We start from the raw sequence: 15,247 nt of genomic DNA, 5'->3' as shown, positions 1-15,247 counted from the left end.
ATCTCAATCAGCAACCTTGCTTCTCAGTGGACATCATCTTCTGGGGAAACAGAGGGTCCTACTAAGACTCCTTTATTGGAGGGAGGGGCAAAGGGTATAGAAATCATAGTCATAGACAGGAAAGTTGGTGGTGGGTTTCAACTGGCAGTTTTCCCTGTTGGCTTACCTGGAAACGAGGCAGAGAGTCTTACCATGTTCATCCACCTATTTCAGCTTCCACCAACCCTTACATTCCTCTTCTCCCTTACTTCATCATATACCCCCAATTTATCCATTCAAGCAATAAATTTTCTTGATTCTACGTTATAAATATCTCTCAGCTCCATCCGTAACTTTCCATCCCTACTGCTACCACCCTTTTCCTGGTTACGGCCATCACTTGGCTGGATTACTACCAAAGTCTCTTCTTTGGCCTCATGCTGCTCTCCAGGCAGAGTGAACTTTCTAAAAATGCAAATTTATTCTTAATACTATGCTCCTGGACTATACTATACTTGAATCCACCAGCTGCTCCTTGGAAACCCTATGGGGCAGTTCTAGTCTGTCCTATAGGGTTGCTGTACGTCAAATTCAACTCAACTGCAGTGGGGGGAATACTCCTACGCTTAAAACCCTCCAGTGGCATCCCAGTGCCCTTAGGACAAAATCCAATCCTCTTTTGCTTTTTAAATGTCTCTTTTTCTTGCTAGACTCTAAATTCCATGAGGGCCAATTTTATTTTCTTTGTTATGGTCTCCTCTCAAGGAGCCCTGACCTATTATGGTGCCCTACAGTCATTTCTTGAATGAATGGATTATCTCTGCAAAATGAGACCACTTCAGATTGTGGGGAACTAATTTTCCCCATAAATAAGTGTTCTACTTTAAAATTTCCAGAATTAAGATGGCCATATTATCATTATATATATGTAATAATTTTGGGATATAGGTGGGAGTAAGGGAGAAGAAGAATGTAAGGATTGGTGGAACCTATAATAGGTAAATGGACAGGGTGAGGCTCTCTGCATTGTTTCCAGGTAAGCCAACAGGGAAAACTTCCAACTGAAACCCATCACCAACTTTCATATACATTTCATATATGTTATATATATATATGTGTGTGTGTATAGAGAGAGAGATACACACACCCACATACTATCAAATCTCTTCCACTTCCACTCCAATTAGCACTAACCCATTTATATTTTCGTCCCTGGCAGAAATAAATGTAACTGGAGGAATAAGGTAGAGGAGGAATCCCAGAGTGGCAGTAACAGCTAAATGCTCAACTACTAGGTTGGCAGTTCGAACCCGCCCACCGAGGCACCTCAGTAGACAGGCCAGGTGATCTGCTTCCGAAAGGTGGCAGCCTTGAGAACCCTATGGAGCAGTTCTACTCTGTATGCATGAGCTCTCCATGAGTCAGAATCAACTCCACAACAACTAACAATGAGGTAGAGGAGAAGTAGAAAAGAGAGAAAAAACTAGGGAATGGGAAAAAAATTACCTTTTATAGTGACATAGGAGGAGACAGGAAACCTGCAGTGGAGATTAGTACCTGAAATAGAAGTGAGAAGAAAATGCTCTCGTGGGCACAGGAGTCAGTATTTAGAAAGCAAAAAGAAGAAGAAAACATCTCCTTTCTCTCTGTGGCTTGAGCACTTACTGTGATACTTTTTAAAAAATGGTCAGAGAAGACAAAATGCCATCTTGGAACATGGCAGTGATTGTGGTTGGGGAAGGGGAGATTTGCCATGGACACATCCAGTCAATGTGGGTCATAGTCACCACCATAGTGTATGCTGAGTTCCACAGAGTATATCAGGAACCATCTAGAGTTGTACAAGAAGGTGTCTAGTCCCAGTGAGACACAGCCTACAGTGCCAGATGTCAGGAAGGAATAAGGGTAGTAGCTCAGCTTCCCTCTCAACTCCAGCTCCACCAATCCTCAATGCGAGATCTGTTCCTAAAGGACTCATCTTTCCTAAAGGACTCATCTGTGTGTGTGTCACTTTTCAGAGCCGGAAGTTGGAGCTGCTATTCTCTTCATCAAAGCAGAGGAGACCAAGCAGCAGATTAACAAACTCAACAGTGAGGTATGCAGCGTCCTCTTTCTCTGGGCAAGGAGACGCAATATAATCTATTGATTACTAGCATGTATCTATGGGGGGCAGTTCTACTTGATGGCACTGGGTTTTTAGCATGTATTCAGGTGTCCAACCACTGGAATGAATCCCCACTGAACCTCATACTAGTTGTATGATCTTTGACAAGTCATTTAGCCTAAGATCCATTTTTCCATGTATAAAAAGGGGATAATAATATTGCCTACCTTATGGCCTTTTGTGAAAATTAACTGAGAAAATCTAGGTAAAAAATTGAGCATATGAGAGTATGGCCCCAGGGACCCTTTCAGCTCAGTAATGAGGCAACTCCTGAGGTTCACCTGTTACAGGGTAAGGCTTCCCAGCTCGGGACTAAGCCTTGCCTAGGTTCTTGCCTTCTACTGACCGAGAATGACTAGGAGAGGCTCAGAGGTTCCAGATGAGCAAAGGTTTATTAGTGGCAGAAAGAAAGTAAAGACTCGCCAGTGGGGAACAGAGAGGGACCAAGCAACATTGGCCCCCAAACAAAGGTTTTTCTGGGGCTTATATGGGTTTGGTGAGGATAATAGGGTAATGAATATTTAGTAGGTTTCTTTCAAGGGGCAGGTACTTCTCAGAATGGTGGTGCATGCTAAATTAGGTTGCATGTGCATCTGGGATCCAAGATGGAACCCATACCAAAGGCTCCTGGGACTGAATGGCAGGACGTATTATGGGGTATCATGCCTGCACAGTCCCTCCTGTGGTGCCGGTTCGATTCCTGTTGCGGGTACTTGTATCAGGCAGAAGTCATCCGTCAGTCACCTTGCAGATGTCTGTGCGTGCTCCAGGGCTGGTTCCTCTGAAAAACATCTTACAAGGGAGTGTACTGTTTGTTCTTTCCTTATCACACATTCATGATGGGGGGTTTTGCATCATTAGCCAAGCAAATAATTTCTGTAAGCAAGTTGCAGGTGTTGCAGGGCTCCTTACCTAGGGGCTCAGTCCCAGTTTCTTCCCTATCTCACACCCTTCAGGCAAAGACTGAATGGGCCCATAGAACAAAACAAGACTAAAGGGGCACACCAGCCCTGGGCAGGGACTGGAATGTAGGAGGGAACAGGAAAGCTGGTAATACGGAGCCCAGGATTGAGAAGGGAGAGTGCTGACATGTAGTGAGGTTGTTGACCAATGTCATACAAAACGTGTGTACTGTCTGATGAGAAACTAGTTTGTTCTGTAAACCATCTAAAGTTCAATAAAAAGAAAAAAAAATTAGCGTAAAGTAAGCATCAAATGGTTGTTTATTATTATACTTAGTGTCATAAATAGATTGCTAATTGGTACTTTTCACATTTTTCCTATCATTTAATTTTAAATGGGTTAAATCAAGATTATCAGTCCACAGATGAACGCTGTTGCTCAGAACAATCAAATGGCCTGAATTCTGTTTCTTTGTCTGATACATATTTGCTGTATAACCTTGACCGAGTCACTTTAGCTCTCTGGATCTTACTACCTATCCATATAAAATAAGGTAATTTGTTTTTTGTAAGAACTTCATGAAGATATATTTTACATACCATAAAATTTACCCATTTCAGGTGTACAATTGAATGATTTTTAGTAACTATCGAGTGGTTCAACTATCACCGTAAATCAATTTTAGAATATTTAATTACTTCCCCAATAAGGTCTCCCATGACCGTTTACAGTTAATCTCCATTCCCTCCCCAGCCCCAGGCAACCACTGGTCTACTTTCTGTCTCTATATATTGGTCTTTTATGGACATTTTACATAAATAGAGAAATAAAATGATTTCTCCATCACTGATTTGAGTTCTCCTTCCCAACATAAAAGTGACTCGGGTGCAAATAGTTTATTTGGAAGGTGATCAAGAAGCACGATGAAGGACTAGAGAGATCAGACAGAAAAAAAGAGGAAGTCAAAAAGTGTGTTAAGGAGAAAGTTACCTTCCTGGGGCTCAGTCCTGCTGCAGACCATTGAAAGACTGTGTGGGTGAAAGTTGTCCCACTGAGGGGCAAGGAAAGTGGAGTTGAGGTGCCCAACAGTAGAGGTTGCTACAAAGATTCTCTGGCAGGAATATTCAGGAATATCAGGGCCTTTGTGGTGACCTTCAGGGTATACCTAGGCCAAGGGTATAGGGGCAGGCACAGAGAATGCAACAGAATACCCTTCTAGGACTGAGGTCTTAGATTATCTAATTACTTCTTATAGAAAAATGTAACCATTAATGACATTAGTGACATTTGAGCAAAATGAAATTGATATAATCAGTTTCCAAATATCTATACTAATATCCACCAGACTGAGCCCAAAACAAGATGGTACCCGGTTACCACCACTGACTGCTCTGGCAGGGATCACAACAGAGGATCCCAGACAGAGTGGCTACCACACATCTGTCAGTTTGTTGTACTGTGAGGGCTTGTGTGTTGCTGTGATGCCAGGAGCTATGCCACCAGTATTTAAATATCAGCAGGGTCACCCATGGTAGACAGGTTTTAGCTGAGCTTCCAGACTAAGACTAGGAAGAAGGACCTGGCAGTCTACTTCTGACAAGAATTAGCCAGTGAAAATCTTATGAATAGCAACAGAACATTATCTGATATAGTGTCAGAAGACGAGCCCCTCAAGTTGGAAGGCACTCAATATATGACTGGGGAAGAGCTGCCTCCTCAAAATAGAGTCAACCTTAATGACGTGGATGAATTCAAGCTTTTGGGACCTTCATCTGCTGATGTGGCACGACTCAAAATGAGAAGAAATAGCTGCAAACATCCATTAATAATTGGAATGTGGAATGTATGAAGTATGAATCTAGGAAAATTAGAAATCATCAAAAATGAAATGGAATGCATAAGGATTGCTATCCTAGGCATTAGTGAGCTGAAGTGGACTGGTATTGGTCATGCTGAACTGGACAATCATATCATCTACTGTGTCGGGAATGACAGCTTGAAGAGGAATGGCATTGCATTCATGGTCAAAAAGAACATTTCAAGATCTATCCTGAAGTACAATGCTGTCAGTGATAGGATAATATCCATTCACCTACAAGAAAGACCAGTTAATATGACTATTTTTCAAATTTACACACTAACCACTAATGCCAAAGATGAAGAAATCAAAAATTTTACCAACTTCTACAGTCTGAAATTGATCGAACATGCAATCAGGGTGCACTGATAATTACTGGTGATTGGAATTCCAAAGTTAGAAACAAAGAAGAAGGATCAGTAGTTGGAAAATATAGCCTCGGTGATAGAAATGACGCCAGAGGTTGCATGACTGAATTTTGTAAGACCAAAAAGTTCTTCATTGCAAATACCTTTTTTCACTAACATAAATGACGACTATACACATGGACCTTGCCAGATTAAATACACAGGAATCAAATCAACTACACCTGTGGAAAGAGGTGATGGAAAAGCTCAATATCATCAGTGAGAACAAGGCCGGGGGCAGACTGTGGATCAGAACATCAATTGCTCATATGCAAGTTCAAGTTCAAACTGAAGAAAATTAGAACAAGTCGACGAGAGCCAAAGTACGACCTTGAGTATATCCCACCTGAATTTAGAGACGATCTCAAGAATAGATTTGATGCATTGAACACTAATGGCCAAAGACTAGATGAGTTGTGGAATGACATCATACATGAGAAAAACAAGAGGTCATTAAAAAGACAGGAGAGAAACAAAAGAACTAAATGGATGTCAGAAGAGACTTTGAAACTTGCTCTTAAATGTCAAGTAGCTAAAGCAAAGGGAAAAAATGATGCAGTAAAAGAGCCGAAAACAAGATTTCAACGGGTGGCTCGAGAAGACAAAGTAAAGTATCATGATGACATGTGCAAAGACCTGGAGATAGAAAACCAAAAGGGAAAAACATGCTCAGCGTGTCTCAAGCTGAAAGAACTGAAGAAAAAATTCAGGCCTCGAGTTGTAATACTGAAGGGTTCTATGGGGAAAATATTAAACGATGCAGGAAGCGTCAAAAGAAGATGGAAGGAATACACAGAGTCAGTATACCAAAAAGAATTAGTCAACGGTCAACCATTTCAGTAGGTAACATATAATCAGGAACCAATGGTACTGAAGGAGAAGTCCAAGCTTCACCAAAGTCATTGGCAAAAAACAGGGCTCTGGGAATTGATGGAATACCAATTGAGATGTTTGAACAAACGAATGCAGTGCTGGAAATGCTCACTTGTCCATGCCAAGAAATTTGGAAGACAGCTACCTGGCCAACTGACTGGAAGAGATCCATATTTATGCCTGCTCCCAAGAAAGGTGATCCAACCAAAAGCAGAAATTATTGAACAATATCACTAATATTACATGCAAGCAAAATTTTGCTGAAGATCGTTCAAAAGTGGCTGCAGCAATATATCAACAGGGAACTTCCAGAAATTCAAGCTGGATTTAGAAGAGGACATGGAACCAGAGATATCATTGCTGATGTCAGATGGATACTGGCTGAAAGCAGAGACTACCAGAAAATGTTTACCTGTGTTTTATTGACTATGCTAAGGCATTCAACTGTGTGGATCATAACAAACTATGGATAACATTGCGGAGAATGAGAATTCCAGAACACTTAATTATGCTCATGAGGCATCTACCTGGATCAAGAGATAGCCATTCGAACAGAACAAGGGGATACAGCATGGTTTAACGTCAGGAAAGGTGTGCGTCAGGGTTGTATCCTTTCACCATACCTGTTCAATCTATATACTGAGCCAATCTGAGAAGCTGGATGATATGAAGAAAAATGGGACATCAGGATTGGAGGAAAACACACCTGCGCTAGGCAGATGACACAACCTTGCTTGCTGAAAATGAAGAGGACTTGAGGCACTTACTGATAAAGATCAAAGACCACAGCCTTCAGTATGGATTGCACCTCAACATAAAGAAAACAAAAATCCTCACAACTGGGCCAATAAGCAACATCATAATAAACGGAGAAGAGATTGAGCTTGTCAAGGATTTCATTTTACTTGAATCCACAATCAACAGCCATGGAAGCAGCAGTCAAGAAATCAAAATACTCATCGCATGGGGCAAATTGGCTGCAAAAGATCTCTTTAAAGTGTTGAAAAGCAAGGATGTCACCTTGATGACTAAGGTGTGCCTGACTCAAGCCATGGTGTTTTCAGTCATCTCATATACATGTGAAAGCTGGACAATGCATAAGGAAGACCAAAAAAGAATTGGAAGACCAAAAAAGAATTGACACCTTTGAATTGTGGTGTTGGCAAAGAATATTGAATATTCCATGGACTGCCAAAAGAATGAACAAATCTGTCTTGGAAGAAGTACAACCAGAATGCTCCTTAGAAGCAAGGACGGTGAGACTACATCTCACAGACTTTGGACATATTATCAGGAGGGACCAGTCCCTGGAGAAGGACATCATGCTTGGTAAAGTAGAGGGTCAGTGAAAAAGAGGAAGACCATCAATGAGATGGATTGACACAGTGGCTGTGACAGTGGCTTCAAGCATAGCAAGAATTGTGAGGATGGTGCAGGACCAGGCAGTGTTTCACTCTATTGCGCACAGGGTCACTATGAGTTGGAACTGACTCGATGGCATCTAACAACAACCGAGTGAGAGAAAAATGTAGATCAAAATTCAAATTCACACACACAAAAAAAAGACCAGGCTTGCTGGTCTGACAGAGACTGGAGAAACCCCAAGAGTCTGGCCCCCAGACGCCCTTTTAGTTCAGTACTGAAATCACTCCTGAGGTTTACCCTTCAACTAAAAGATTAGAGAAATCTACCAGCTGCTCCTTGGAAACTGTGAGGCAGTTCTGCTCTGTCCTATAGGGTCACTATGAGTCGGAATCAACTCAATGGCAATGTTTTTATTTGTTGGTTTTTATACAGTCAACAATAACACAGGTGAGGGTTTTGCTTCAGAGTTCAAAAAGAAAAAGGAGGGGGGACAAATATCTGGAATAATGGAGGGCTCTGCAGCTAGCTATAAAATCCACAGATTTTCCTTAAACCTGTGTTTCTTCACCTGAGTGAAGATTTACGTTTTGTTGCCATCTCAGCTATATCTACACCCACTGGGGAAGTGTCGCTAACAAGAAGAGGGTCAAAGGGCAGACTAACAAGACAGAAAAGGAAGAATTAGATGATCTCCTATCTGGATTCTAAGTCCTTAAATTGTACACTGGATCACGCAAATGGCCTCTGTTAAAATACACCAAAATGATAATAATAATAAAATACATGCTGAAAGACTGGCTGTTAACCCTCTACTGAAAAATTTCTCTTCAGATATAAAAAGGCTCACAAATACCATGTGAATTCTTTCCCCCTACATTTGGAAAGATCACTTAATGGTTTTAATAACTGATTGACAAATAGCTTGAGTATTAGAGTTAAGGATTCTTCTGAAAAGAAAAAAAAATGTATTTATATCTTCACCTTTTGCAGATAATTTTTTACAAGTTCAGGCTGTAAATCCACACACTGCATAATTTTTCTTTGATGATGCGGGCCAGGGGTGGATGCCTTAAAACAGGTAATAGCCCCTTAAAAAACCATTTCCGCGCAGTGATTCTATATTCACATTTGCTTTTCCAGCAAAATGACATAAATCTTTTTATCTTGTCATACATCTAAATAAAAAGGATAAGATCAGTGATCCAATTAGCCTTCCCTATTTTTTTAAAGAATTAGTTTTTCCTTATAGAAAGAAAAAAATCTGATTTCTTCAAAGTTGAAGCATAAGTAGAAAAATCTTATCCTTTACACATAATTTAATTTATACAGTCTTGATCCTTTGGGTAATGCAGTAAAACCCACTAAGACAGGCAAAATGAAAGTACAAATTGGCTGGAAACCTTAACATTATCCCCATTCTAATCTATTTGTTTTTTCCTCCTATCTCCTACAAAATAATTTTGCTTTGTTGTTGTATGCTGCTACACAGTTGCAACTCACAGCAACCCTATAGGGCAGACTAGAACTACCCCATAGGGTTTCCTAGACTGTAATGTTTACAAAAGCTGATTGCCAGGTCTTTTCACCCATGGAGCTGCTGGTGGGTTCGAACCATTGACCTTTCAGTTAGCAGTCAAGAGTTTAACTACTACCACCAGGGCTTCCTTATTTAAAGTCTAAGCCTAGCTTTTCCATTTCGCCCATTTTCTCCTACTCCGATGTGTGATCATTTGTTGCTCTATTTTTTTGTTTGCTCTGTTCTTTGTTTAGTAACAAGCAAGAGAGGAGTTGATGATAAGTGTGGGGTGTACTACATGATAATAATATTTCCCAGATATATCTGAGGCCTGTTGTGGAGACCATGGAGCATCATGTAAAGCAGAGAGAGCACTGAAGAACCCCCCTTCTGGTATTTGCTCAGAGATTTACAATATGAAAAAAAGGATTCATTGGTGTGTAGATTACATAATCAGCTGGCTAAATACAGAACAAAGATCTGAAAAGGAGTAATACTGGTAATAACCTACATTCACAGACCAGTTAAGAGACTTTCAAAGATGTAGGGCAGCTGCTAATATTAGAACGTGTTTGACAACATTGCCATTGTCGCTTTACAGCAGAGAAAGAAGTAGTGGGAATCTAAGGCAATTCTTTGAAAATAACAACAAAAATGTCACCGTGGGGGGTCATAGGCTGTATAAGTTAAATGCTCCACTTCTGAAAAGATTTGTAGGTAAGGGTGAGAGTACGCTCGCATTTCTGAAATCTGATGGACCCAGAAAGACAGACATTGCACAGAGCCAAGCAAGAGAACCTGCCTGCTCTGCCACAGTAGACGTATAGAACACTACTGGAGGAAGGGAATAAGCTTCAAAGAGAGAGACGGAAATTTAGATCCCTGTTTTTTGGGTTCATACAGCCAACCTGGTGGCGTAGTGGCTAAGAGCTCAGCTGCTAACCAAAAGGTTGGCAGTTTGAATCAACCAGTTGCTCCTTGGAAACTCTATGGGGCAATTCTACTCCATCCTACAGGGTCACTATGGGTTGGAATTGACTCCATGGCAATGGGGTTTTTTTGGTTATTCATACAATTAGCTATGTGACTTCAGCAAGACATTTAACTTTCCTATGCTTAGATTTCTCCTCTATGATGTGGTAATAATAAATTCAGAAATATAGGATTTTTGTGAGGTCTTTATACCGTATGTGAAGCACCGAGCGTGATGCTCAATAAATGTGCAAACCATCCTCTTACAAGGTTATACTTCTATTCACCAAAGGGTGACTCTCATATTAGCCACATCTCAGTAAGTAACAGTGCCCAGGACAGAGTATAAGGGGAGAGGGAATTACTCAGTTAATATTTACAGAATAACATAAAAATAAACGAGCTTAAGAAGAACAATTTGATCATGACAATGACTTCTTTCACAGGTCTTTCTTTTAGCTGTGAAGATTAGAATAGAGTATATTAGTGCACATTGTTTAAAATATACTTCAAAACACCTTATATTAGCTAAAGACCTGTTGCCGTCGAGTTGATTCCAACTCAGAGTTTCATGCAATTGTGCCACTGTACTTATTTAAAGAACACCCGTTCTGTAAGACTGATAGATTTAAGGGCAAATAGACCCAGTATATCACTGGGTTTAACAACGCTAAATCGTTGCCTGGTAATACTAAACATGTGAATGGCAAAATGATGGTAACAATCCGGCAGAAAAGAACCTGCCAAATTTAATAGAAACATAATCACAGCAAAGTCTGCATTTTCAAATGAGAGAATGCAGGTGTCTCCCTAAATCACCCCTGCTCACCAAAGTGCGCTTTGGCTTGAAGGCTCTGATGGCTGCTTTTAGCAGTTGGTTTTGCATGAACATAAAGAGCCATAGCTAATTATTAGGCAACTTCAACCCAGCTTGACTCTTTAATATATCAGGGAGTATGAAATGTGTAACACACCTAAGCAAAAAATTAGCCTTGTAGAAATGTAACAACTTATATTAATTTTTTTAGAGAAGTCTGACCCCCATACTATTTATTCACTCTTTTGTTTAAAAACAACTTTATTGAGATATAATTCACATAACATATAGATGACACTTTAAGTGTACAATTGATGGATTTTCTATTCACAGTTGTGCATCCATCACCAAAATCAGTTTTAGACATTTAATTACTCCACAAAGAATCCCTAAACTTACTAGCAGTCACTTTCCCATTCCCCCTTCTTCCAACCCCTAGCAACCACTAATCCACTTTCTTTCTGACTTTATAGACTTGCCTTCTCTGGACATTTCATGTAAAAAGAATCATACAATTTGTGGTCCTTTGTGACTGGCTCCTTTCACTAGGCATAGTGTTTTCAAGGTTCACCCACGTTTGCATTATTCTTATTGTCAAATAATATTCAGTTGCCTTGATACGTCACATTGTGTTTATCCATTCATCAGTTAATGGGCATTTGGTTTGTCATCCCCTTTTATATTTGGCTATTGTGAATAATGCTGCGTGAGCATTCATGTTCCAGTTTCTATGTGTGCGTGTGTTTTTATTTATCTTGGGTATATACCTTTTTTTTTTTATATATACCTAGATGTGGAATTGCTAAGTTTTTTTTTTTTATGGTAACTCTATGTTTTATCATTTGGGGACCTTTCAGACTGTTCCCCAAGCCGTAGCAGCATTTTGCACTCCCAGCAGTGGTGCATAAAGGTTCCAGTTTCTCCACTTCCTTGCCAACGATTTTTATTTGTATGTTACGTCTTTCTGATTACAACCATACTAGTGAGTGTTAAATGTTATGTTATTGTGGTTTTGATTTACGTTTCCCTAACGGCAAATAAAGGAGCCCCTCGTGGGTGGTGGGTAAAGTGATAGACTGTTAACCAAAAGGTCAGCAGTTGGAAACCACCAGCTCCATAGGAGAAAGATGTGGCAGCCTGCTTCCATAGAGATTTACAGCCTTGGAAACCCCGTGGGGTCACTGTGAGTCGGAATCAACTGGACAGCAGTGGGTGTGATGGCAAATAATGTTGAGCATCTTTTCATGTGCTTATTGACCATTTGTGTATTTTCTTTGGAGAACTATCTACTCAAGACATTTACCTGTTTTTCAGCTGAGTTGTTTGTCTTATTATTCAGTTATAAGAATTCTTTACATATTCTAGGTACAAATTCCTTATCAGATATATGATTTGTAAAAATTTTCTTCCATACTGTGGGTTGTCTTTTCACTTTCTTCATGGTGTCTTTCGAAGCACACAAGATTTTAATTTTGGTGAAGTCCAGTATATCTATTTTGTCTTTTGTTTCTCGTGCTTTTGGTGTCACATCTAAGTATTCATTGTTAAGTATTAAGTCTCTATGTTTTCTTCTAAGGGTTTCATAGTTTTGTTTCTTACATTTAGGTCCTTGATCTGTTTTGAGTTGATTTTCCTATATGGTATGAAGCGTAGTTCTAGCTTTATTTATTTATTTTGAATGGAAATCCAGTTGTCCCAGCACCCTTTATTAGGCCATTGAATGGACTTAACATCCTCGTCAAAAATCAGTTGACCATAGATGTGTGGGTTGTTTCTGGATTCTCATTTCTATTCCATTAACCTATATGTCTGCCTTTATACCACTACTACACTGTCTTCATTACTGCTGTTTTGTAATAAGTTTTGAAATGAGGAAATGTGAACCCTCCAACATTGTTCTTTTTCAAGATTGTTTTAGCTATTGTCAATCCCTTGAAGTTTCATGTGAATTTTTGTCAATTTCTACAAAGAATTCAGCTATATTTTGATAGTCAATGCATTGAATCTGAAAATCAATATGAGAACTATTTCCATTTTAACAATATTAAGTCTTCCAATCCATGAACATAGGCTGTCTTTCCACTTATTTAGGTCTTCTGTAATTTCTTTAATAATGTTTTGTAGTTTTCAGAGTAAAAATTTTATACTTTGTTAAATTTAATCCTAAATATTTTACTCTTTTTGGAAGTATTATAAATGGAATTATTTTCTTAATTCCATTTTCTGTTTGCTTATTGCTGCTGTATAAAATACAGGTGTTTTTTGTATATTGATTTTGTATCCAGGAACACTGTTCATTTGTTCTAATAGTTTTTTAGTGAAATTCCTTAGAATTTTCTATATACTAGAACATGTTGTCTACAAATAGAGATAGTTTTACTTCTTTTTTTCCAATCTGGATTCTTTTTTTCTTTATCTTACGTAATTGTTATGGATAGAACCTACTCTACGATGTCAAATAAAAGTGGTTAGAGTATAAACATCCTTGTCTGGCTCCTGATCTCAAGGCGGAAGCATTCAGCCTTTGACCATGATGTATGATGGTAGCTATATGTCTTAGTTATCTAGTGCTGCTATAACAGAAATACCAGAAGTAGATGTCTTTAACAAAGAGAAATTTATTCTCTCACAGTCTAGTAAGCCAGTAGTCCGAATTCAGGGCACCAGCTCCAGGGAAGTCTTTCTCTCTCTGTTGGTTCTGGAGGAAGGTCCTTGTCATCCATCTTCCCCTGGTCTTGGAGCTTCTCCATGCAGGAACCCCAGGCCCAAAGGACACGCTCTGCTCCCGGTGCTGCTTTCTTGGTGGTATGAGGTCCCCATGTATCTCTGCTCACTTCTCTTTTTTATATCTCAAAAGAGATTGGCTCAAGACCCAATCCAATCTTGTAGATTGAGTCCTGCCTCATTAACATAACTGCTGCTAATCCCACCTCATCAACATCATAGAGACAGGATTTACAGCACATAGAAAATCACATCAAATGACAAAATGATGTTCAGTCACACAATAATGGAAATCATGGCCTAGCCAAATTCATACACGTATCTTTGGAGGACACAATTCAATCCATAATGCTGTATTTTCATTTATCTGGTTGAGGAAGTTCCTTTGTATTCCTGCTTTGTTAAATGTTATGATAAATCAGAAAAACCTGTTGCCATTGAGTGAATTCCAATTCATAACAACCCTATTGGACAGAGTAGAATTGCCCCATAGGGTTTCCAAGGAGCAGCTGGTGGATTCGAACTGCCGACCTTTTGGTTAGCAGCCAAGCTCTTAACCACTGAGCCACTAGGGCTCCAAGGTATGTTGACTTTTATAAGATGCTTTTCTTCATCTATTGAGATGATCCTGTGCTTCTTTTGTTCTTTATTCTGTTGATATGGAGCATTAATTTATTTTTGAGTGTTAACTAACCTTACATTCCTGGGATAAATCCCACTTGGTCATGATATGTTATCCTTTTAAAATATATTGCTGGACTTGATTTGCTAGTATTTTGCTGAGACTTTTTGGGTTTATATTCATAAGAGATACTGGGCTATGGTCTTCTTTTGTGATATGTTTAGCTTTGGTACCAGGGTAATGCTGGTCTCATAGAATGACTTGGAAAGTGTTCCTTTCTTTTCGGTTTTTTTTGGAAGAGTTTGTGTAGCACTGGTATTCTTTAAATGTTTTGTATAATTCACCAGACAGGTAGGACTTGTCTGGTTCTGGACTTTTTTCCACTAATTCAAATATTTCACTTTCTATAGGTCTACTTAGATTTTCTATTGCTTTTAAATCAGTTTTGGTAGTTTTGTGTCCTTGTAGAATTTTGTCCATTTAGGTATATAACTTGTTAGCATACAGTTATTCGTATTCCCTTATGATTTATTTTATAAGATTGGTAGTAACATGAGCTCTTTCATTCCTGATTTTAGTAATTTGAGTCTTTTCTCTTTTAATCCTGCTAAGTCTACCTAAAAAATTGCCAATTTTATTGATTTTTTTTAAATCAACTTTTGGTTTTATTGATCCTCTCTATTGTTTCTCCATTTTATAAATTTCTGTTCTAATCCTCATTATTTCCTTTCTTCTGCTTGCTTTGTGTTTAGTTTGTTCTTATTTTTCCAGTGTCTTATGGTGGAAAATTAGGTTGTTGAGTTGAGATCTTTGTTTAATAATGTAAATTTTCCTCTAAGCACTGCTTTAGCTTTCTCTCATAAATTTTGGTGTTCATGATTTTATTTTCCTTCTTCTCAAAGTACTTAATAATTCCCTTATGATTTCTTCTTTGACTCATTATTAATTGCTGTGTTAATGTTCACATATTTGTGAATTTTCCAAAATTCATTCTGTTAATTTCTAATTTCACTCTATTGCAATTGGAGAACATACTTTGTATGATTT

The 15,247-nt window shown here is 38.9% G+C and overlaps 1 protein-coding gene across 1 annotated transcript in view; it reads left to right on the top strand.

The window, feature by feature from the left end:
• KCNH8 (potassium voltage-gated channel subfamily H member 8) overlaps positions 1–15,247 on the top strand; it is a 446,972-nt gene that overhangs the window by 417,130 nt on the left and 14,595 nt on the right. The window contains exon 15 of the mRNA XM_049870926.1: positions 1,998–2,074. Coding sequence (XP_049726883.1) covers positions 1,998–2,074 — 77 coding nt within the window. The remainder of the gene's footprint in view (positions 1–1,997; positions 2,075–15,247) is intronic.

This window comes from Elephas maximus, chromosome 27, assembly GCF_024166365.1.
Source record: "Elephas maximus indicus isolate mEleMax1 chromosome 27, mEleMax1 primary haplotype, whole genome shotgun sequence".
NCBI classification, from domain to species: Eukaryota; Metazoa; Chordata; class Mammalia; order Proboscidea; family Elephantidae; genus Elephas; species Elephas maximus.
The sequence above is the reverse complement of the archived record's forward strand: the minus strand, read 5'-3'. Positions and strand labels throughout refer to the sequence as shown.